This window comes from Myripristis murdjan, chromosome 7 (assembly GCF_902150065.1).
Source record: "Myripristis murdjan chromosome 7, fMyrMur1.1, whole genome shotgun sequence".
Classification (NCBI taxonomy): Eukaryota; Metazoa; Chordata; class Actinopteri; order Holocentriformes; family Holocentridae; genus Myripristis; species Myripristis murdjan.
The window spans coordinates 24,971,390-24,997,841 of NC_043986.1; the positions used below are offsets into that span (position 1 = coordinate 24,971,390).

At 40.6% G+C, this 26,452-nt stretch overlaps 1 protein-coding gene across 7 annotated transcripts in view; it reads right to left on the reverse strand.

Moving 5' to 3' along the window:
• Positions 1-26,452, reverse strand: part of tshz2 (teashirt zinc finger homeobox 2) — a 98,686-nt gene that overhangs the window by 38,100 nt on the left and 34,134 nt on the right. For 5 of the 7 annotated variants that reach the window (XR_003928455.1, XM_030055481.1, XM_030055484.1 and 2 more), the window contains one exon: positions 2,539-2,601. The exons of 1 other annotated variant lie outside the window; for it this stretch is intronic. Coding sequence is in view for 1 of the 6 variants with exons in the window: in XM_030055479.1 (XP_029911339.1) it covers positions 389-428 (40 nt within the window). In the remaining 5 variants the exon portion in view is untranslated. Of the gene's footprint in view, positions 1-388; positions 864-2,538; positions 2,602-26,452 lie in introns of those variants that run through there. One more of the 7 variants, XM_030055479.1, reaches the window with a different exon arrangement.

Here is a 26,452-nt window from a genome sequence, read left to right on the forward strand (position 1 = left end):
GGTCCCCGGTGAAATAAGAAACAGTTGATTTCACTATTCTTTTATTTACTAGTGGCTGGCGCAATGATAAAAACGCGTGAGGGTGACTGTTTTCATCATACAGTGGATCCCTCTCTCCCTTCTACCTCCCCACCTACAGTATACAGTTATATAACTCCGTACTAAATCATTACCAACTACAAAAACCTTCTCGGATGGGCTATATGGGACAAAATCGCACTATATGGGGGGTCTGTGGTCTAATGCGTACCTATTCTTGGGTCCTTCGCATGGAAAAGTTTGGGGAAGCTTGGCGTACAGGCGAGATACCGGTGAAAATAGCAATAAAAATAAACATCCGACAAATATCACGTACACATTAAAAGATAATGTTTAGATAATCCCTTACCCGCAGCCCGTTTGGGCGCCTGCTGTTTCCTCCGTGGCATTTTTTAGAGTCGCAGTTCACTACTGTGCCCAGGTGAAATCTGTATGCGGTCTAAGATAGTCCATGCATAGAGAGAGAGAGAGTCTTTATTTTGGGTCTCAGAGTAGTTCAGTCTCTCTCACTAAAAAAAAAAAATCCAGTCATAAAGGGAGCCGCTGTCAGGGGGGGTGAAAAACACAGATGTTCAAGCGGGCTTGTTCTTTCACCTTCTTCTTCTTTTTCTTCTTCTTCTTCCTCCTCCTACGGGGGGCGAATCGTCTTCTTTCACCATCCGTTTTTGTCCATCAGTGCCACATTCGCTGATCGACGTCTGTCAGTCAGTCCGCCAGTCAGTTTTTCGGTGGAGAATATGTTGGAGGGAAAGCGCGTAAAACGTTTGGTAATGGTACAGTATATTACGCACGGTGCAGGCGAGAGGAGAGGCGATGCCAGCAGACATCGATCCATAGAACAAACTGAACATTAAAAACTCCTCCCTCCTCGCCTGGACTTGATGATGGCAGCGAGACATTTGTTACACTAGATAACCATGAGTTTATTAAAGGAACAGAGGCCAGGGAAAACAGACAGGAGCACAGGCTGAGTGGTGCCTTGTTGTTTTCAATCAGGAATCACAGCCACAGCCTTTTCCTGGCTGCTGTTTAATGCGGCGATTTGCTTTTAGATGATTTCCGCGAGCTTTGCCCGTTGAATGCTGCCTCGCAAATAAAAGTTGAGTTTCTCAGATTTCCAATAGACGCGGACTAACCGCTGCACTAAAGGAAATACCTTGTGCTGCCATAATGATACCGCACAGGGACAGCTTGCTTCACTGAACACGCTGTTTTTTAACAGGGGGAAATATATATTAGCAGCATCACCCGTCAACCTGCTGTTTACTCGAACCTGCTTCCTGTTGTATTTCCCTGCAACTTGCACTCAATATATACCATTTTTCTCTACAAAACTCATCCGAGAGGCGTTATAAACCTGCTCGGCGTTGATAAAGTTACTTTGCAAATGTAATCCGTTACAGATTACTGATTACCTGCCTCCAGCTGCAGCCAGCCAGCATCTCAGCTGTGTAATCCGATTACTTGTTGTAACGTTTGCCCATGAAATTTGCATTGCATTAAGTTTATTGCTTTGCAACAGTAATTTGAATAGATAATTGCAATCTAAAGTCGGTGGGCAATGAAGCATCGTTTCCAGATATGTAAACTAATTTATGTTTGTCTCATAATCTCACATTCCACTTGCTCCCCTTTTCCTCTCTCTTGTATCTCATGCAATTGAAATGCTGCGTTTGATCTGATTAGTTGTTTAGCAACTGTATCAGCTTACAGACACCACTCCATTTGTAAAAGAAAAAAAAAATATTGCAACAGCAATTTATATGTGAGCTTATTCCTTATCCCTGGTTGTCATGGTGTGTGAGCTAACAATAGTAAAGCCTCTCTAACACTCCCTCTTTAAAAGATCCTCATGACCTAATCAAACACGAAGTTGAGGTGATGGATGACTTCATTTCAGAGAGACAACACCCCTTAGAGATCCAGGCTCGCCCCGCATTACAAATGGCTTCCTGATAATATTCCATCACCCTATTTTGTGTCTGTCAGTCATTTTGCCAACGATACCAAAGACCTCCCCTGAACTCCACCTGAACCGGCACGATCAATCACAGCTTAGATCCAGCCCAAGCCATACCTGTCTGACAGCTTTTAACACCTCGTGTGTACACAAGTGTCTGTGTGTGTGTGTGTGTGTGTGTGTGTGTGTGTGTGTGTGTGTGTGTGTGTGCAATGACAGGCATTACAGCAGTGCCCACCACTACCTCCAACAACCCTCACATCACCTTATCTCTACCAGTATGGCCTCGCTCCACTGCTGCTGCTCACCTCCTGCTGACACCCAGCCTGACTTCATCTGCATCCGCAAGCGCCCACAGCTCCCGGTGTGTGTGTGTGTGTGTGTTTTCGCCAAATCACTTGTGAAAAAGTTTGCGATCAGACTTAACATGTATGTCGGTACATCATGTCAGTGGCAGGCCCACATGCAGATGGCAAACTTCACCATCCTCTAAGTCTTGATGAGCTGTCCCTTCCTTCACATGGCTGCACTTCTCTTACCTGGCTGCCGATGGATTTTCCAGCTTATAACTCCAACAGAATTCACTTAAGTGTGATCCACCACTGAAACGAAATGTGACAAACATATGTCTCGTTAGTACTTGCGCTTTCTTGTTTTTTTTTCTTTTTTCCTTACCTCATTATGGCCACTTGTGGCTCTCTTTCCAGTAAGGAAGCAAATATATTACAGACATACGAGATGATGACAAAACTTTATTAATGTCAGAGCTCTTTGAAGTGTGTTTAGGCCTGTAAAGATAGGACACAGATTATATATTTGGTAGGGAAAAATCAACCTAAAACAGAATTTAAATATGCCATGCCAATTAACAAGAGCAGATGTTTACCAAAGCTAGAAACAGGATAAGCAATGCTTTCATCTCAGATCTCATCAAGAGATCATGGCTGCATCTTTGACAGTGAATGGGAGGCAGAAATGGTGGATCCTTTGAATGTTTGTTTGAGCTTTTACACCCATATACTTTTTTTTTTATTTCCTGTGAACTAACAGCTCTGAACCAGTAAATGTGCCCACATTCCTGGGAAGTCACCCATGGCACTTCTGGAGTGTCTACAAAATCAGCCTTTTATTTATTGTCAACCAAGCAGCTCTAGCAAGTGTCTTTTGATGGCAGTCGGAGGTTTGACTTCTCCTCATCTTCAGCTCTGAGGGAGTGTGATTCATGTTCACTATCTGTGCTGGACTGTTCACAGTCTGAAGGAAAAACACTGCAACACTGTTTTTTTTTTTTTTTTGTTTGTTTTTTTAGAGGATTTTCAGATTAATCTCAATGTTATTTCTCACATGCAATGATGTCAGTGATGAAACCTGAGATGAAACTGCAGGACAGAGCAGACAGGCAGGGGTTTGAATGGAGTGAAGTCAGTACTTCATATAAAAATGTGCATAATGAGTGAGTGCCGATTTGTGTCTGTATTTGTTCAGATAATAACATCTATAATGTCTTTTTTGTCTTCGTAACTTGAAAGCCTGCTGTTTCTGAGGCGCGAGGGGGGCCAGGAACAATCCAAACTTTGGTTGAATAAACATGCACAGTCACAATAGAAGCTTAAAGAAAATCAAAATGCCACCAGTGAAAACATCTGACTAAGCACAGGCTTTTCAAACTGGTATGACCACTCAGTGTGACAGATTTATGTCATTTATCAATGTGACTGAGATACTATTACAGGCCCAGCGTAAGCCTCTGTTTAGACAGTGCTGCCCAAACACAGGCTTTGTTTATGTTTCGATTTATTGGACTGGAGATTTTTTTTTTTTTTTTTTTTTTTTTTCAAAAATTGATTGACTGAACTACAAGTACGAGTAGTGGCAGTTTGTGACAGTTTGTGTGTTTTATGTAGCACAAAGACCGGTAGTTTGAGATATAATGGGCTGTGAAACGTGCAACAAGTTCATTTTCTGTTCATGAAGTCAAAATTCAATAACCTGTATGAGTAATTTACAAGATAAATTCAAGCTAGGGACTTTATTGACTTGCATTACAACAAGCATAATCCTGATTTCTCCATTTTGTGAATGTTTTTTTTCCTCTTTCTCTGTACACTCTAATGGCCAGGGTGTGATGCTTTCTCTGTTGTATTCAGAGACAAAAGGGAAGTGAAAGAGTTCCTCCCAACTTGTGTATCATGGTTTTGTTTCCTTACAGTAAAGTTTCTTAATGACAAAAAGAAATCAAAGTGTTAGCTGGGGTCATGCCATTAAAGGACAATACCACCATTAAAGTTTTTCCTTCTCTCTGACGTCTATGTCTGCCTTCTCTTAATGTCTAACATTTCACACATCTAAGCATTTAACTGGACAGACCTGTCTACAGCTGCTCCAGAAATCCACTAAATTGGGATTTAATGAGACTTTTACCAATATCAGAAATAATGTCCATGTACATATTTTTGAATAAAGTCCTTTTGCTACACCCATATGGGATCCTTTACACAGACAAAGGTATTAACCTGATCATTTCAATTCAAAGTTTCTGACAAGAAACTGGATGTAATTAGTGTTGCTGGAAGTAAATGTAAAGTGATCACTGGTTGTTCAAGATGAAAAGAAGCAACTCAGTAATGATGTTTTTTTTTCTTTCTTTTTCCTTGTAATGCAGGGAACTGATTAAGGTTCCCGAAAACATATATATAAATTGTGTCTTAACATTCACCAGCATAAAAACAGCACAGATATGTACTGTACTGTCCTAAGTGTGCAGGAAATTACAACTAGGAACTGCTCTAATTATGAAAGTAAAACTTGTTTTTAAAGCAACACATACTTTTGTCATGCCACCCCACTGCTTATATTATAAAAATTATACAATAAAATCTCTCCATATCATCTGCGGCATATTTCTGAAGATGCACACCAGTCACTAAAATGCAGCTCTCAGCACAGAACGGCCAATAAGAGAAATCTGGACCCAGCCTAAGACTGTTTCCAATATCATCACATTGGCCTCATTTACATTTTGTGGCTCGACTATTTAGTTACACAGCCTTGCTACAATAGGGAGCCTAATTATAATGCACTAACCATGATGAAAGGAGGACAGTTTAGGGAAATCCAAACCTGGTTTTGATTCAAAGCTGAAATTTCATGTAAAATAGACAGGCTGTGGTTGAAGTCTAGTTTCATTATTTTCAAAGCACAACAACATATGCATACAGTCAAGAGCAGATGCTTGATTTCAAAATGGAATACATGTACAGTAATGCGCGTGAAAATGAACAACAGGTAAAAACAAAGAGATATTACCGATTCAGAGGAACCCTGAATAAGGAGAATATATTTGAATGACAAGTGATTCTAAATAAAAAATAATCCAGATGAGGAATATGTTGCAGCAATGTAATGCTGTAGGCCTGAGATGGAATTTTATGTCACACACAGTTTCAGGTACAGAGGATGATGAATTACTGTATTACGTAACAGGGGTTAAGGTAATCTGTGATATATAAACAGACGTAACCGTCATCTTGAAATATTGTTTGATAATGGTTGTAGTTTGTTGGCAACGGCAGCACAAATGATAGAATTTAGTGCCTGTGAGGCAAAAATCTTTTTTTTTTTTTTTTTTTTTTTTTTTTGACTCCTGATTTACAAAGAAACTGTAATCCAGTTTTCAGAATCAGGATTTGTGATGCAAAGCAGACTTTTAGATGGCACCGATTCAAGTTTTGAACATATACACATAATTTTGAAGGTAACCTTGTTTATAATGACAAAGGTTCATGAAAGAAAACCTCTAAATAATAAAAAGTGATATAAGGATATTTTTTTTGCACACTGGAAGAGATGTTTGCATTGCATTAAACAACAGGATGTTCACAATTTGGATGTTGTGTATATGCACAGTGGCATGTGGTCCTATACTAAGCAAGGCACATTTTAGTTGAAAGTAGGTGAAGTTGAACAAGCCGGTGTGTGTTTTGTGTTGAAAGTACAGTTAAAGGAGCTTTCTGGGACTCAGCTTGTTTGCCCTCAGGGCTGAATGTAACAGATGACAGAGATCATTGGAGCTTTTTTTGGATCAGTCAGTACTTACTCCTTTTCACAATTTTATAGTGTACTATAGAGACATATACACCATTTGTGATATTGTTGTACTGTTTGTACCTAATAGTGCTGTTTGACAAGTGGGTACTTGTCATTCTTGGCTTGATCGGTGTTAATGTCTCACACTACTTCCATTATTCCTTTGTTTTGGTAACCATTTCTTGCTGATTCAGTTTTGCCATAGGCTTTCAGTGGATCAGAAAATGCCCATACCAAAAAAATAAAGGCTGGAAAATAGCTTCTAGTCAGCGATACAGCTCTGCTTCTCGCCTTTGAGAAGTCCTTTTTAGAAAAGCGTGTTTGGTGGGGGTTCTTGAGGGGGAAAAGGTCCAATAAGAAACCACAGATAAAAGTTAACCTGCTCATTAAACCCAGGATGGATTTTCACTATATTTTTAGTGTCATAGTTAGTGTCATAGTTTCTCGAGGGGTAGGACTTGCTTATGAAAAGTAAGCTTTTCCCATCTCTCAGGTCTCACTTTCACTCAAAATACACCGGCAAATGTACACTGCATAAACCCTTCCTAGCTTCAGCATTAAAAACTCACATTCATATGCAACATAGCACATGATAATACATGCATTTTCTAAGTGAGACTGACCATACTATATGGTGTCACTAATGAGAAAATTTTACTGTGCTTAGTTTTTTTTTTTTTTTTTTAAACAATGTATCTGGTGCAGTGGGTAATACACCGATGCATATGCACCATGCTGTGATTTTATAGGAAGTGATATTATCTGTTGCTATGGCCATATTGCATCTGGTGGCAAACTTACTGTAAACATACTTCCTGCCAAGTTCTTCATTCACAACCAAAAAAAAAAAAGACGCCGTAAAGTCTGAAATATCTTAATTTAAATATTTTAACCAGAATAGTTTAACTTTATACCTTCAGCTGACTTTTGTTTTGTTTTGTTATCAGTGTATTGGTATTACTAATGTCATGCATATTTTCTTTTCTTGTGCAGTGGCCAGTAGTGATGTCTGTTTCTTTAAATAAATGCAAATTGCTAAATTAATTGCACAAAATGTATCTCTTCTGGGAATTTTTTTTTTTTTCTAAGAGATGGCACCGGAGTCCAGTTCTTCTGTCCTAATTCCCCACTCATTGTAAAATTAAGCTATTCATGCCACTGCAGCAGTCATAAAAAAAATATAGGGAAGTGTGCATCTTCATCATGTGTGAAAAAAAACATCTGATCCAACCGTAGCAGCTGTGTGGCTCAGTTAGTGAACTGACAATAAAATGATTGCATGGTCCTGGCTTCAAATGCAAAGCTTTACAACCATGAACTTGGTGATACAACAAAATCACTGGTGTTAGCCTGTAGTGGAGTTTTTTTTTTTCCTTTCTAAATTAACATATCTTTTGGTCTGTCATAAATAACAAGCATTAAAACCTATTTTGATTGTGTGTGTGTGCGTGTGTACTGAGTTGCGAGCAAAAAAAATACCTCTAAATATGCAAAAATAATTCAACTCTGTTTCACTTGTCAAAGCTTTTTGTACGCTGGTGAACATAATCTGCAGTGTTAGGGTTTGAGTTGATGTATTATCTCAGATGGAATGGCACTATGACCCAGATATAACCCTAACTGTCATGGCAAATACACGACTTATCAGAAATGGCTTTCATATCTTTAGGAAAATGAATCTCAAGCTGGGGCTGTCAGTCATTCTAAAGAGTAAGTATATGGGCCATGAAAGGAGGGGAGTATTGTTCACCATCTAAAAGGAGTCTTTTTAACCCCATAATATCCATGCAAACAATCTTTCTAACACCGCCGCTTGACCTATTTCCTCTCATGTAATATATCGTTAAAGCAGCCTTGTGAAATGGCTTAATTATTCATGCTTGATTTCAAAATGAAGAGCTTTGAGAACATGGCTCCACAGGAGGATTGACACACGCAACGGTGCTCTTACAAGCACACACACTGAGGCACACTGGGACCTGGCTCGCTCAAAAAAACACACCCTTGACTGACTTCATCCACTGTGTTGTGCACAGCGCATTAAAGCAAGAGTGAAGATAAATGCCCTGTCAGCGCCTTTAATGATTTATTTCAAACATTTCACTCCCTCCAATAAGGTTACAATCTATGGCAGGTAATTGTTTATACAGAAATGGAGGGTATTTTGTTTGTTTTAGTGAGCATTGAGCAGAGTGAGCACACTAACCTCTGAAATGGATGCACTGTCAGAGATATCAATCTGCTGTGTTTTTTAAATGTGTACCGTGGACTGAAATACAGTGTTCAGATGTACAAAAAGGCATTTGGGAGTTTTCTATTTAAAACCCAGCTAAAAATGACCTCTTAAGTATTTTTTTTTTTTAAGGGTGTGGGGCCTCGCTGTCCATATGGACGTGCCTGCATGTGGGTGTCCGACCCGATGTGCACATTTGTGGTGGCCCGCGTGCGTGCACTGCAGTTAGGTAAGGCATCAGAGCAGCCTGTCACTTGTCCCTTGGTATTGCTTTAGTCTGTGTCGACAGTGTGTCCACCCTGGGTTTGTCAGTGTCTATTCAGACCTGACCTGTCTTGTTCAGCACATGGCAGAGGATGCTGATGGACATTTCCAGTTCTCCTTCTCAGTGTCCATCACTCGGCGCAGGATGCATCCCTGACGCATCTTAGTTTGAGCTCCTGAAATTTGTTGACAGTTGCAGAGGGTGGTCTGCAGTTCTGCCACCCTCAATTACGGGAGATGTGATCTGATTCTGACTTGAGGGATGTAGGTTGCCTGCTGTGCATAAATGCTCAATTGTGGTCGATCGATATCTTGCTAATAGGTTTTGAAAATTGAAAACAATGCAAATAGAAAAGATGCGTAAACCCTGCTGAGGGATTTTGAAATACAAACCAAAAGGGCTAAGTGAAGGTGGGGTAAGTGACATCCTTTATTTATTTATTTCCAGTCCTCGTGGATTATATTCATTCATAGCGTTTCATGTTTGTTTCTGTGCTGCCAGTCAATCTTGTGTTTGTTCTCTTAATTTCCTCAGAGTAACTGCTGAAAAAGGGGGAGTATTTAATTAGCACTCCCTCTGTTGTATTGAAACAGTTAGCTTATTTTATAGGACCAGAAAAGGAAGCTAAAGTCTGTTTCTAATGGAGATGGAGGCAATCAGATAACCAACATTGCCACCCGTGCTCTCTTTCCCCCTTCTTGAAGAGGACAACTTCAGCTTTTAATAAACATGTAATAAGAAGGAAAACAGCTGGTAGCTGCATCACAGATGGTGCCGTTCTTGGCATCTCCAAGGAAGGGACCACACATACAGATGGCTCATTATTCCAGCATTTGGTTATGCATATTGCACAAAATTTTATTCCAATGCTTAACAACCAGTATAAGCAATACAGGTGTTACTATTTTTCACGTGGCTCCCCTGCAAAGTAAGCAGTCGGGATCTTGTTTTTGGCCGTGTCTTTTGATGTGGATCACTCACACGCGCCTCAGATTCTACTTCTCCCTATCAATATTTCAGTACTGTCTCTGTTTGTGAGGTGTGCCACGTTAATCTTCACTGAGGTGTGATTCATTGCTAAAGTAGCTGTCAGTCTTTCCTCTGACTGCGGCTCTGTTTTCAAACTGCACCATTGTGTCGTTAAGGTAACAGCCCACAAATACCTCAGCGGGTCGTTGATTAAGACAGAGGGAGAGATATTGATCACAAAGAGCAACGGCAAAACAAGTCAGCACAGCCAGCCGAGAGCCAGGCCAGACATCAGCACATACCCTTGACCTCATACACCGTGAAATTCCTCAGAAGCCGTGTGTCTTTTATCTCGACTCACAAACTTACACTGCAGGCTATCTACATATTTCTGAACTTGAGCGTCCTCGGTGTATTATTTATATTCATTCAAATAGAAAATGTCACTGGTAAAACATAATTTGAATGAAAACAAGGCAAAGGATTCGGTCCCATGAGGGAAATGTGTTCTTCGTTGAGTCTTTTTTTAGGTTGACTGTTTTAAATTACAGATGCTCTCTAATTGGCTACGGTCAAATAAAACCCGCCTAATGAGGCATTGCATTCATTTGCTTATTTCCTTTCAAGTCGTTTCCCTTTGTATCTCAGAGCAAAAGTCTGCTCTTGCACTTACTATCGCTGCAAGCAGGGTATTCTTAGTCAAGAGACTATTATGCCTGGAATGAACATGCAAATATTTTTTTTTCCCGAGTAGAAATAATATTCTCTGAATTTACACATTAGCAGTGTTAACAGTAACACAATAATAACCATGATCTGTAACGTTTTTTTTTTTTTTTTTTTTTGCCTCTTTCTGAATCACTTTGCTGACCACCGGCAGGTTTGCAGCCACGAGTGCAGACAGCCCAACCAAAAGAGCAGCCTCCTCTTTATGTTCCTCGCATAGGCGCCGCCGCGGCTCCATTATATGATGAACTTAGCGCCGACTTCCCCTTTAATTTGATGATTAAGTGTGCTAATCACGAGGAAAGTGAGAGAGACATAAACACTTTTATCTGTGTGTGTCCTAAAACATCCAAGGGATTTTCTTTCAGACTCCCTCACACTTGACACTCCATGTATGCCAGAGCTGTCCTGTCTAATTTATAACAGGAGTCAATGTGACCTTTATCCTGGCAATGACTATAATGTACTTTAGCACATGTCAGTCTTGGGTCAGGATCATCCCCTGTGTCATATGTTTTGTCTTGCACGTTTGTACAGTCACCAGGGACGTGGAGCAGTGGTTTTGTGCTGCTACCTATTCAGCTTTAAAGTGAACTTGGACAGGTGATAGCTTTAAACACGCTACAGTGTTATTACAATAGAGCCAGCTTTCAGAGCACCTATTCAATACAACATGCTATTAAAGACTTATTCCTGCTGCAATATCATAGGCACTGAGTTATTTATAGCCTGCATAATGTAATTAGACATTATAATTACACAGTAATGACTATTTTGAACCTAAGGTTAACAATAATGGCTTTCTATTCTATTCTATTCTATTCTGCAACAAATGCAGGAAACAAAGGAAGCGAGCTGATTTAAAGTGTTTAAAAGCATAGGTAGGGTGCACAAAATAACTGTCACATGTTTTTGGCTCTAATTTCCCCTCTCATACTCATCTCATTGCTCATCAGCTAAGTTGTCAGGTCTGCTACATCCCTTTGATGGCATCACTGACAATTAGCAAGACGATGCCACACAAAACCATCTGGACAGGCACATCTCTCGTTGCTGAGGGAGACAGTTTCTGGTGTGACAAAAATAAATCTCAAGGTCAGTCGCTGTCACTTTTTAAAAGTATCAGATTCCTTCAGAGGTAGATTTATGGGATTGGAATTATTTTGAGAGGGTTTAGCAGCGGCTGATGAGGTGTCTCGGAGAATGCTTGGTGGAGACAAGAAATTAAATCAGTGTGCAACTTATGGCCCAGCGTATTGTTTTATATGCGACTGTATTTCAGTGTCAGGAGGGGGGAAAGCAGCCAGATTGACCAAATGACATGGACAAAGAGACTATTTTTATTTTTTTTCCTATAATCTATCTAGATAGATAGATAGATAGATAGATAGATTAGATAGACAGACAAACAATTGCATAACTGTATGCACTGTATACTATCATCTTGTTTTATTCTTTTAGCTACCCTCTCTTGACAAAAGCAAAATATCTGCTGATTTTCCTCATTTTAATCACTCTCCTCTAACTGTATTCATTGCTCTGAGATTTACATATGGTATGTGTTTTAGTGTTTTGTAGTTCTTTTTATTGATTATATGTGCTGCTGCCTATCTTGGTCAGGACACTCCTCACAGAGGTATTTCTTGGTTAAATAAAGTTTAGACAGACAGACAGACAGACAGACAGACAGACAGATAGACAGACAGATAGATCTATCTTAGATAGATAGATAGATAGATAGATAGATAGATAGATAGATAGATAGATAGATAGATGCTGAGGGGTCAGAAGTTGCTAGAAAATTAGGCATTGGCTGCTTTATTCTAAATATGATAGACCTGACTTGTCATCTTTGCCTTCAGGAGTACACTCAGAAAAGCAATCAATTATCAACAGAGGCAGGAAATTGATTCTCCCCTTTCCCATGCGCAGCAAATGTTCTCCATAAATACATGCTGCTTTGACATACCTCTTTATTTTAAACACGAACAGCCCTGGCACTGAAAGCCATGCTGTGGCTAGCTGGACACGCGATGACAAAGCCACATCGCCACGGGATGTTTTATTTGACCGGGGCTGCCACACTAAGAGATTCAGAGAAGGTACGTCGAAGGCTTTCACATGCAGACACATATGGTGTGGCTATCGTCATTACATATTCAGCTCTAACTGCTTCATTTCGGCCTACAGGTTTTAATCAAGGTTGCGGGGGCAAATGGATCGTTAAACAGAAAATAGAACATACTGTCATTGTTTTGAGGTACACGTTCGATGCGAGCCGCGCTCCTGCTACAGTAACTCATCCCGCGCTCTTCCATTGTGTGGTCCCATGATGCTGGACTGCATGTGTGTCCATACATCATGTTTGTGAGTGCTGTACTAAAGCAGATCCCCTACAGAATAGGCTCCAGAGTGTCATCCACATAGAGTTATCCCTCACCACTGGCTGACCGTGGCATTATTCCGATGGGGACTGTTTGACTAATAAGCATTTTCACTTCACAAGTGCTGGCTCTAGTCAATGCTGCTGCTCTGGATATACATACTGCATAGAGGACACCTTGAATTGGAAAAAAAAGAAAGGTGGCCAATGCTATTAAAAGCACCCACTGGTCCGGAAAACACACTGTGATTTCATTACAAAAATCATATAATGGTTGTAAACACAATAACAAAGTTGCACTTTCGCTTGGAGAATTTGCAACGTATGTAGAACAGAAATAACACTCTCGAGATATTTTTTCTGACAAGTAAGACTTGCATGAGATATATCGTTTTGTTAGATTTCAATATTACAGAATGGTGCTGGAAGATGTAAACAAACCATTTACTGGAACATCCCAGCAGAAAACACCAAAATAAAAGCTGTCAACTGTTTGATTTTAAATGTACTTACAGTATGTGTCAAGGCACATGCTCAATACTGTGATTAAAACACTGATCTGTCTATTCTTGCTCTGATTACTTCTTTAAGTTGGTTGGGTCAGGGTCAAAAAGAGTAGGCTTTTCTAATTTGACTAGTTTAATTACATTTGGTGGACAAGACGCTGCTGAGAAATAAAAATAGCACATTTAATCCTCACACAAATACATGCCACTGAAAACATCAGAGCTTGAATACAAGGTGCTTTCCTTGAGGATAATATCTGAATTTGTGCTGAGCAACAAATGTTAGCGCTTCTAAATAAAGTCACACTGAATGATCAGGAAAGATCTCAAAGTAATGACATTCGTAGTAAAACTGTCCAGGGCAAAGTTTCTATGCAATCTCAATGAAGCGCCTTATGTTTTCATGTGCAGCTCTGAGTTCAAATTCAGCCTGTCGGGCTCGCAGCAGCATCTGCCAGTGACAGGGCCAAACTGCTGCCCATCCACGCTGCACAGAGAGTAATCAGCTGAATCCTGTTGAGACTTCAATTGAAAGACTTGAATTGAAGCTGAGGAAGAGTGCAGAGAAAGAAATTATCATCGCCCCTCTCCACGGTAGAAACTGCATATTTCCAAAGCCTTTCTCTGAAAAACTTTTTTTTTTTTTTTCAGTTCGATCAAGACAAAACCATCATGCTACAGTACCTGAGCGTTTGCTTCCCACGCGCGGTGGCCTCTGCCATGAAACCATCAGTTCCATACGAAGCCATCCACACATGGCAACAGAGAGACAGGGAGGGAGAGCGACCTCTTTCCTCCTGCACAGTTTGTGTAGCTGAGCGTGCACAGATTCACTTGCAAATTTATTTTTTGTCTATATGAATATTTATGTCTGCAAAGTAATATTTCCAGCAACCACCAAAACAAATTCCTGGTACTTGGCAAATTCAGTTCTGATTCTGATCAGCAAATCTAACTTTGGATCCAAGTTTGTGGCTCTGCGCAGCACTGGCACTTCTTACCGCGGTGAATCTGGAGGCCTAGTGTTTCTCACTGTAGCTCAGCAGTGCTGCGATCGTTTCAGCAGACCACCCTGACAACCTGAACTTCCCTGCAGACAGCCTCGCTAGCCCAGGGACTTCTTCTGCCTCCTCATTCCGTGGAGGCTTCCACCATCAGATGGTGTATAATGTCCCGCAGTCTCTCACGGTAGGGCTTTGCTAGAAGTTCAGCACACATGAGACACCATCATTTGAAAAACATCTGTCACTCTGACAAATAATAAGAGCATAGGGCCTCCAGGGAAAAGGGAAGTGCAAGCACCATATTTTATTTTTTTCTGTATGACGCTGTGACTGACTGCTTTTTTCGTGTGTGGTGAACTGTACTTTATATTTAATGCAATACATGCTCACATTGACAATTGACATTTTAAGGGCATTACCCTTGACAAGGCGACCTGGACAAATGAACACAATAGGCAGAGTGATTTATCAGGGAGGGCTGAGGAAATATTTTGATTTACATTTTTTCTGTGCTGTAATGTGTTTGAAATGAATCTCCGAGACTTGCACCACACCCCTGCTCCAGACGATGTGAGCTGTCTGCAGAATAGCCTGATGACCCGAGGCCTGGATCAGGTAGGCTATATCTCCCTAGGGCGCTTGCAAAGCCAAGACAACACTGCACTGCTCTCGTTTTCTAATTCTGCCAGTTCCTCCTGGCTTAATTGAGAATTTGAACAAACAAATTAATCATTGCAGCCCATAAAAATGACAGGATTCATGCAGTAGCATTCTTCATTCTCTCTAATTTGTTGTGTGTTGTCGTCCCCCCGCCCCTCTTCCCATGCCTTTTCTCAAACCCCCACAGCATTTTTTGTGCTGAATCTGCTAGTTTACCCCCTTATGAAAATTACAAATACTTGTCAAGGTTAACGAGTTAATATTCTCATTCAATATTTATTTTATGGGCGAGAGAAAGCGTCTCCCTTCAGCGCGTCCTCCTCCAGAGCGAGGATGGGTTTGTTAATCAAAATGACAAGGACAGTGTCCTTTTGATAATCCCCTGAATCATCGAGAATAAAAAATGAACTTTATTAATCAGCGGCCTCTGATTAATTGTTATGAAGTGTTGCTCATCCATTTCCCCTGCATTTCCGTAATTTCCACAGAAGCCTAACAATCTCCCCAATGATTTGAAGCCTTTTGAGCTGGCGTTGCATTCAGCAGCATAGCAATAAATAGCTGGGCAGGACACTCTTCCTCCTCTTGGATGAGCTGCTGCACAACAGACTTTTACAAAGAAAAAAAAAACGATGCTTATTTCCCATCTTTGCTTACCGCATGAGATTTTTTTTTTCTTTTTTTAATGCAATATACTACACGGTATATATGTTTAACCTCTGAGTTTGCATTTTTCAAATGGTGTTGCCCAAAAGCATGAAGGGTTACTCTGACACCAATTCAGTGGTGGCCATCAGAAGTCTGCCATTATGCATTTATCCTGCATAAGTACTGCAGCATCTGGAGCTGAATGGTAGAAACCACATGAAGCGAAAAGTAGGGCTATACGGCTAAACACCTACATGTGAATGTGAATATGGAGTCAGCTTGCACACAGCACATTACAGGACAAGTCAATTAGTGTCCACAGCACAGAGCACAGCCACGTACACGTTGCAGTAAAGTACAGGAAAGACCTTCCAGTGGCAGCGACTTAAGACCACACTTGCATATAAGAGGAGTGATTCCCAAATGTCTAACAGATCATATTTAAATGGCAGTTTCTTAAAGAAGTAGGGCAATTAATACTGCATACATTGAATGTTTATGATTAATATATAAAATTGAATGTCGTTTGCACAGTGGATGGTGCAAGGTTGGGATTCTGATGTAATTTACATGAGTGTGCCAGACGTGTGGTGCTCATTTGCTCTGAAGTCATGTCCATGAAACAGAATGCACAAACGGTAAGAAAGTTTCGTATCATAAGGCTGTCTCTCTTTCTTTCTCTTCGAGATGTATTATTATAGAAGGAGGCTTGATGAAGAAATTGCGTTTAATGATATGCCCATTAATAAGTAGCCATCTGTTTCAAGGTATTTACCTGTAAATGATTATTTTTATGTTCAGGCCCAACATTATTCTGCAGAATGGCTGGTTTGAGTGCTGTATTTAAATTTCAAGAAATCCAATTTCCAAAATTATACAATTAACGAGTGCATGCAGTGAATTTCAGCCTCTTCAATAGATTTAAGGGGGATGGGTGGCTCATATGCAATTAATTGTGGAGGTGTTTTATCCATCTGAATGAATAATTTAAGGGGAGTGTTAATAGGTATCCCAGACTTGGCCAAAGGAAGGGAGACAAAGCGTTGTTGAAAGACGTTTCATTACTTCTCCTCTGATCCGACTCTTCATTTGTTCTCCTCTGTCTTTTTGGGTCAGTCTTGTGGTCACGTTTAAGAATGAAAGAACAAAAAAAAAAAGAAAAAAGAAAAACACACCCCTGCAAACCTTACGTGAAAGAAATGTATCCAATCGGTTCATTTCAACACTGGATTATTGTTCAGTGCCTCATTATGAACACTAAAGTCATTGTTGCAAAACACCAGAAGTTAAACTTTCTCCTTAAAAGAAAGCCAGTGTGAGAAAATCATTGACAACACATGGGAACTAAAGTCGGATTTGTGCAGGAACTTCCCCATGACTAGTTACCTTTGAGAAAACTGCTTTATGGAACATAAATTGTTAAGGGGTGGGGCATTAAGTGACACAAAGTAAACTCTGCGGATGCTCGAGCTGAAAAGTTTTAATCTGAATACTCACACATTTATCACACTCAGAGCGTAAGACTATCTTGGCCTGAATTACCATACACTCTTTTAACACATAAGACCACAGTTCCAGCTGAAGGAAGTGCTGAATTGATGATGTCGGAGATTTGTTCTCATGGCAGCTTTGACTGATTCCTCCTATGTGTTATCTCTCCTCTGGTGGGAAAGAATGTGAACTGCAAACTCCCACGTGCACAGTGCAGAGGGACGACTTCAAAAAGTCATCTCTGTCAGACGCAATAAAGGGACGTCCACAGGCGCAGACTTTCCCAACTTTCATGCTTTGTGTACACCCAACCCATGACATAAATTAGCTAAGGTGACTAATCTCTATTTATTAACCATCCAACACAAGGACATCTGTGTATGAGTGGGTGGGTGGTGCGCTTCGGGGGGGTGGTGAGTTTCCCCAAAATTTGAACAGTAAATTCAGATGAGATATTGCAAAATTAATTTTATGACAGTATCTCGTTCCCTGCAGAAACTTGCATCCCTTCATTGTTCACACAAAAGGATTCACAAATACATCAGTCCTTTTGTACAGTTTCCTCTGATGGAGATCTATGGCAATGTGAACAAAAGACACTCCCTCAATGACAAGTGCCAAGTACATCAGCCAGTCCTTCTTTTCAAGTAATTCCAACCCTGGCTATTCAGGGTTTGCCCTGTGGCGAGACCGAGCACTTCGTTCTCCAGAAATAGCCATAGCTCATCTTTCACAAGGACTCAGGTCGTCTTATCACGAGGAGAGAGGTTCATTTGAATTTCTGTCTCTTCAATATGCCTGGCAATCATGATGGCCGGTTAATATTGAAGTTTGGGGAACGCTCGGTGTTGTCCCCCTCCCTCGGGGTCCGTGGCACGCGGAAAGAACATGCAACTTGTCATCAAACATCTTATCACATGACTTTATTTGGCAACAAACGCAGGCAGTTGCACCTCAGCTTCTCTCCACCTAGAAAGGCTAGTGATTGTCAATATATTTTTTTATTGTTTCTACTGCTACAGCCTTCATCTGCAAAATGCACGGTTTGTGGACTAACATGTTTTTCAATGAATACGACTGAATTATAATTAAGAATAAATAAATGCAAAATAATCACAATAACCCCATGCTAATCGGCCAGATGCAGTGGCATGGTTTGCTTTGCTGGATTCCTATTTACTTGCACTGTATGCGATTTGAATTTCTTTTTGTACCAAATTCATCACAGACGAGCAAAACTAGCCTACCAGATCTAATTAACACCCTAACACACCTTGACAACTTTTGCATGACACTCACTCAGCTAAAATCTTTTTAGAATAACAAGAAAAAAAAAATAAGAAGAAGAAGAAGGGGAAAAAGAAAGATCCACACTTCATCTGAAAAGAGAGGCGTTTTTCTTGATAAATTTGAGATAAAAGACGTGGCAGTCATTTTCTCCCATGACATATTTGTTCTTTAACAACAAATCAATGGCTGTGAAAGCTTGGCACCTGAATACAGAACAATGGGGAGATGAAGCGAAGATTGTCTTCATTAGGCACATTAATATTCATAGAAAGTAGAAAATCTGACACCACAGAGGACTTGGTAACCTTTTCTCATATTAGATTTTTTTTTTAACTTCTTAACACAATTAAAGTCCAGCAATGACTTAATTAATGCGGCTTTCTGTCAGGCGCTTTAAAGAACTGTCAATTTGGCCTGGGTCTGCCTGTCAGCAGGGAAGAAAGACAGTCATCCCACTCTTACAGGAGACAGTCGGAATCACAGTGCCGGATAAAGTCACATTCGCAGACACCTTGCCAAATTGATTCTTTTAAGGGCTTTCTTGCAGATTACCATTTCTTCCCTCCTGTCTTTTATGCTGCACGAGTGTCAAATCTGAGAGTAAATCTAAATTCAGTTTTAGGTTCTGGCTATTACCATCCTCTCCTATTGTGCTCATTGCTGCTGATACTCTGTTAAATTATGATTTGAATGAAACATTTCTTGTGCAATATTGTAACGGTGTCCTCAGAGCTCTGAATCAATTACCAGGATTGGGACAATATGGTGTGGTTAGGGCGGTTGCAAAAGTTATTGAATCAACAGCATTAGCTCCATTATTGGCTCAGATGAAGGCACTGTATATATATATTTATTTCGCATTATATATTTTCACAACATTCCCTTATGACAAAAGATATCAGCAGGAGTCATTACGGTTGTGCGGCGGGTTTCTTGGTAAATCAGCCTTCACAGGGAGAGAGATGAGACTGTTGGAGATGTGAAGGATGAAGCGGGTGCGTTTCACTGAGAACCAGAACTGTCTTCAAGTGGAAGCCACAGGCTGTCCAAACAAGATGACAGTGCAAATGGCTGCTGCTAATGACTGATTCTCCTCTTGCCTGGATTTTGATCAAAAATAGCTCACGATTTCCTCCTTCAGAAATGGCAGTGACCAAAATTGTGGTAATGACCCCTTGCTTAACAGACCGACACAGCAGCAGAGGTTTGTTACCGCTCTCTATGAGATCAGTCTCACTTTATTATTTATATCAAGTGACCTGAATCGTCCTGGACACGGGTATAGCATCGTTACACAGATATGTTGAGTGAAGCATTAGAAGTACACACACTGCTGTTGTTTATTTTCGTTGCATCTATCACGTCATGCGAAGCTGATGAACTCCTCCCACTCTTTTCTCAATATATTTTAAAATTGTTATAGTGTGAATACAATTTCCAGAGGGGGAGAGCAGTCAACATTTGATTTTAACATTTTTTTTTTTTTTTTTTCTTCAGGTGTGACCGAGGGGGGATTCATACACTGCCATTCTCTGTATTAATGAACCAATACCTGTGATCATTCTGCAGGAGGTGTAACTGGCTTGGCAGGTGTGCTGCCACTGGGAAACAGATTAAAATAGTCAGGGTTCCTTTCAAGGCTTGTACAGAAAACAATGGAGGCTTCACAAGGTAATCATGCCATTATATGAGACGAAGGGACTAATTGGAATTATACTAGAACAGGCAGGGAGCTCATTAAAACCTTGAGCACTACCTCATGATAAACAGTCACTTTAAGGGTTGGCACTAATATGATGAGGCAAAGGCTTTATTTCTCACTTTTCCAATGAACACATCTGATGTTTAAGCTCCTTATATTCACTCAGCAGGTATCGTATGGAATGTAAGACTCCTTAATTGCCACTGGAAATTAGTACGATGGTTGCATAGGGAGCTTTTGTCTTGACGCTGAAACACTGAGTGATAAGCTGTGAAATTGTCACATTGCATTTCCCCTGTATTATTTGGAATTCTCCTAATAAAGCGCATACTATACATTTTATATTTCAGATCAGGACTCAATATTTTGTCACCTGCTTTTGAACATGCATAAAACTTAACATAAATTAACCAAGGTTTTAATATATTCACTGTAAAACTTTTGCTCATTACAACCATATAAAACCTCACCAATACAAAACGATAATAGCAGCCAGCATGTTACGGACGATGACAACCCACGATTATAATCAGACTCATTTTGCTTGATGAGGAATTGGCTTTACCCAAAATAACTTTATATCCCCCTGCTTTTCAACCACAGTTCATTAGCTCCATCTTGCTCAGGCAGGATTCTTTGTGCCATTTTGACTGTATTCAAATCTCTTTAATGCCATCTCATGTTTAAAGACTGGCCATAAATCCCATATCAGTTCTTAATGACCACTGCCGGCCAGCCGGTAATATGTCATTGTTCGCAGGCGATCACCCAGCGGGGAATAGACCATGCCAGTCTTTGTAATTGCACACCCAGAAAGATTTATATTGCCATTATGCACACCCATAAGAAATAATTCAAACATATCATTGAAAAAAACAGCCTGCCCACTGCTGATCCCCAAATCTCAGCTGAGCATCTAGCTGGTATAATATTCAATAACTTCTGCTAACATGGCGTTACTGTGTTTACTGACTTTACATAATGAAATAGATGTCTCAAAAATCCATATTCACTATCTCATATTCTATATCATTTATTGGCTATAGTATTTCTTGTTTTGTGAGGTGCTTTGGGGGAGCATGTAAAGCGTATAAGAAAATGCCAATATAAAATAACAATGTAGCGCATATGCCTAACTGTGGTGTTTATGAGAACAGGTAAATGGTTAGAATATTCCTTGTGTATCAATAAGCTGTTGTCATATGCATACTGGTATGTGTGCACTGCAAAAAAAAAAATCTCCATCTTAACAAGTCATTTAGCCTCATACGCTTATATCTCATATTCATTAAATCCTGGTTTTTGTAAAACAAGTGATTAAATCTGCCAGCTGGATGGCATAATCCCGGTTATTTCGGCTGCAGATTCAGATTTTTTTCCAAGTACAAACATGTTAAACCAAGGCAGAATAAGGCAGATCAGCCCAATAGTATAAAGAAAATGACACCTGATCCAATGAAATCCTGGAAAGTTGATTCGCACTGGAAACAAGTGGGATTATCTCATCCCACTGGCGGGTTTTTGTTCACCTACTTTAAGAAAAAACAAAATTTAAAGATGGAATATTAGTCTAAATGACTTGTTAAGATAGAGATTCTTTTTTTTTTTTTTTTTTTTGCAGTGCATGCCTGCAATCCTGCTCTCCTAAGTGCCTTTGATGGCACTGAGATGCAGTGATTGAGGACGCAGTTAGCTGAACTCCCCGACTGTGCCACTGGAGCTTTGTTGTGCAACCTGTCCTGGTTCCTCCTGAGAGGGGAGGCAGGTGTCGGCTGACGCAGGTTTGATCACCTTGGTGAATGTGGACCTAAGTGGCCTCTGTGTGCCTACAGGGAGGGCAGCAGCAACCAACTGCAGCAGGACCGGTGTTTGACTTGGGCTAATGAATTGCCTGGTTGAATAGAATTACATCATGCTTGTTTTCTGTAAAAGGATTTGACAGGCACTCAAATATGCTGGTTGATGTTATAATTTAAGCCACGATACCACACGGGGGGAAGAGCTGGATGTTGTACAGTAGATTGATAAAATGTTATACCGTTGCCAGTTTTCGCTAAAAAGGGAAGATGCAGCATGTTTATTCATGCGTAGCTCATATAAAGAGATACATATTATTCTCTTTACTCTTGACATGCCTGACTTTTTGATCTCAGCCAAATCTACAGCTGCTAATATTAGTAGAATGATGGCCTATGCTTTTTCTCTTTTGTCCCTGGTTTGAGGGCCAGGGAAGGAGAGGGGAAGTTGAAATGCCCTGCTGAAGTCAGCCATCAAAAGCAGGCCAGTCATGCAGACTCCTGTTTCTGAGTCTACTGAGACCGCTCCCAGGGACTCTTTGTTCCTTTTCAACCAGACTGCTGCTGTCTCCGCGCTCAGGGGGCTCACTCACCAGTGACAGGCACAGTCAGATCATACCCCCACAATCAAATACAGTTTTATTAGATCTGTCTTGCAGAGCGGCACTCCACTGCAAAAACATGTTTTGTTCTCTTTAACCTATTCCACCGGGGACACAAACCAACAGTGACACTGTCATTTGTGAGCAATGCAGTATGACTCCCTTGTGGTACAAATGTCAGATTATACCGTGCAGTACTAGTTATCCTCCCTAAATATAGCCTCTCTGGTATCTTAGCCTGTCGCAAGAAATTCATGGCTTCACACACATGGCCTTTAGTGGAACCCCAGACACTGTCACAAACCTTAAGAAGTCGCCAGGATGAGACTAATTGTAAATTCATATCTGTCTGCAAACTCTCCTTGTAATTCTGAGAAGAGAGGCACCTGCCCCAGCTTGATCCTGGCTCATATTGTCTGATGTGCACTTTTCAGTCCCCATAGATATCAAATTGATTTGCACATGGAATTGCCACCTCTTATTAAGCTGGCATTTAAGATGTATTAGATGTAAATGTGCACACGGATTTGGAAGGAATATATAACCATGTGTGAGTTTTTGCAGCATGCGAATCAGATATATATATATATATTTTATTTTTTGATACTGGCTGATAAAAAAGTATTTGGCATGCTGAGGTGGATCATGTGGATAAAGACAGCAAAGTGTAAAATATTATAATACTTTATAGTACATTATTCAACTTTCTTGTTTACAAAGCAATATTAATCGCACATGACCTGGCTGACATGAATCAAAGCGACTCATCACTGTAACGTGATCATCATCCGTCCTTGAAGAAGTGTTTGTTTTCCCTCTTCCCTCCTAATACAAGGCTGAGCATAGCACGTGGGCTCTTTGTGTTGTTGTGGCAGCGAATTACTCACAAACAGGAGATGAGGTCACAACAATAATGCGAGCGAAAACACACTGAAACACTGACTAAATTCAGACCTCATTCATCTGACCAGGAGGTTAATCACGTACATGACGTGGGCTGGGCAGGCCTCTGCTGGTACAAACCAGCATGTTGTATTGTGGAATAATATAAGAAACAACAAGAACACACTAACATAGAAAACACTTATTTCTCTGATGGTTCATTATATTTTTTTATAGTCATGTGTCCTCCTGAAATTCTAGAAAACTTTTATTTCACACTTCTCCCACACAAAATAATGTTCATTTTGTGGGTAATGAGGCCTTCAGAATATTAAAACATACAAAATAACCCCTGGGATCAACCCTGTTGGATTGGGAATTTTTTTCTAACAAAGTAATGATAATTGTCATGAGTTTTCACATTCTTATACTAATAGGAAATAATTCAAAGCAGCATATAGTATTATTTTTTTCTTCTTTTCAGACATCCAGCCCTATAAATAATCAAGGCCTTCTCCGATCCCTCCGAGTAATTATCTGTGTTCTCTGACAGCCACAGGCAGGAGCAAACTGACAGGCCTCCAAGAGGGAGATGTAGTGTAAATTTTATGAGTGACAAAGGAGATTAGTGGAGTGACTTTGTACATGTAACTTTGACCTCCTTGGAGCTGTGCATGCAGGAAGGTGAACAGGAGGCGGAGGGGGGGGGGCGAGGAGAGGAGCTGCCACTACCCGAGGACCCGCATGTGTGCGTTTCATTTCATTTTACTTCATGTGTCAGATTCAGGAGAATCGTGGCTTGTTTTGAATAGCTTGAGTTATTTAAGCTACCTTTCATTACTTTTCATTAAAATACATTGATGCGGTGATTACACATCAATGATCTGATGTCAATGAACTTGCAAAATGGCATTCACACCTCACACTGCATGTAAGAAGTCTCACGAAAAAAAAGATGTGTATCATTTCTAATACTGTGTTTACATCACTCTGTTGTCATATTTTGACACTGGTGAGGGCATTGTGCTGAATTTGGGGGAAAGCAATAGTTTTTCCACAGATATAGTGGTTCTGAAGAGGCACTCATCAGTTAAATAACAACCTGCCTCAATGATTTCTGTCTCTGAAACTCCCCCTTTATCAAAGTCCTATTGTGCGCCGCTACCAACGGGCCAACCCCAAGCATTCTTTGCTCTGATTTCCAGTTGATGGTCTTTCACTTAGTGACTCTGCTCAGAGAGCCTTTGTTCCTCGTAATTACAGGGCCTGTGATTTCCACACATACGTATGTCTTGCCTGCAGCTCTGTGATTGTCACGGAAATTTGACGGAGGCATCGAGCACATGTGAGTGAAGGGGAACATGGCCGTGCCATCACACCCTCCTGTTTACCAGGAGTGTCAGAGGGCTGATGTCACCCTGAGAGAGAACAGAAGAGGTGGGCCTCCGCGGATTCCTGTCTCTCTCTGTCTGTCTGTCTCTTCCTGTCTCTCTGGACATGTTGCAGAAAGTGACGATAACAGGGCGGCGCAGAGTTCAGCGGCCACGCGGCGTTGCAAATCTCCCTGGCCATCTTGCACCACTCACACTGTTCAAACAGGTTCCACGTCGGTGTGTGTCTTGTCTTGTCAAGTGGCTGACATTCTGATTTAATCAACATCCACGCCTGCCAGATGAATTAGATCACTATCAAAAATGCACAGGGAACACCATGTCCCTCACTTGTCAAAACCAAACTCATCTGCTCATTTATTTATTACATTCTCCATGAGAGAGGCATTGTAGCGCCGTGTAGGCTTAAGGTTGTCTGTCCTTATGAGGTGCTTTGTTAAACTTGGATGAGCCCCAGGGACTTCTATAATTCTATCTCCAACTTGCATCATATTGAAAACACAATATGGTGGTCTGGAGAAGAAAAACAAACACAGCATTCCTTCCATCTCCCTTCTGAAAGTTGAATATAATCTGTTCTCTGAGGAAAAATGAAGTCACCGGATCACTCAAACAGTTTAATTTCCACCATATCTACTCTTGAACACATCTAAGATCCAGATAGTTTAACTGTAAAAATAACATTTACTTGTTTGTTAATTTTTCATGAATCACAAGGAAATATCTGAACAATGTTGATGGACTAACGGAAAAACACACTCATTGTGCCTTGGGTTTTGTTTGCAGTGATGATTTTGAGTGCATGCGGGAAAAGCGACTGAGAGCAACATGATAATCTAGAAACGCCTGAAAAAGGAATGATGCTGCGGTTGCCTGATGGTATCAACGACAGTTGCGCATCCCCTAAATGGACATCATTTCTGAAACCCGGTGCTTTGTGATGAAATGCTTTTTTCTTCTGTACACCACTGTACTCAGGCTTTTCCATTAGATTCACAATTTAGTCAATATTTGAAAAGAGCACAAAGCCAGCACCGGGCCCTGAATGGACACTGAATTGATGCTCATTGGACAATTGTATTTCAAAGTGAAGCCAAGTCTCGGTAATGTCAAAAATCCATTTCATTACAAGTTTAACAGAATTACACAGCTTGATACAGTCTGTGTATTATTGCGAGATGGATTCAGCCAAGTACTGTATAGAGACTCTCTGACCGCACTCCCTACGCTTTGAGCAGGAAAATGATTCAGAGTCAGTCACTGTGTTCCTAATGTGGGTGTATGTTGCATGAATTATCAGTGGGAGGACGGCTGTGGTTTAGCTGAGCTGAAGAGATTCAGATTGAGATGTCCACTCACGGCTCACTGGTTTGATATTTCCATCATCGACAGCAAAGGAGACTCTGACAGTTGGGCTGCACAAAGCCAGCTGTTTTCATGGTTTGAAGCGTCCTGTACGTGCACCCAAGTTGAAGGATTGGTAGGAGATTATTAACCAAAGTGACACCCAGAACACAGGCATCCACAGTTGGAAAATCACTGGGTCTCTCTCTCTTTCTCTCTCTCTCTCTCTTTCTCTCATTCTCTCCCACTAATTTTGGAGCAGCGGCAGAGCACTCCAGCATGTTTGTGTCAAAAGTTTTAAATTGAAAAGTGTGATAAGGTAGGGGAAACATAAAAAATACATCTGTGGTGTAACCTGAAAAAAAAAAAATGCACAAAGTGGAATGATAATTATAGCCCTGTTTATCAAATGACTCAATAACAAAAGGACAGATCAGACTACAGCTGTGTGATGGGGCCAGCGGATTTTGTCATG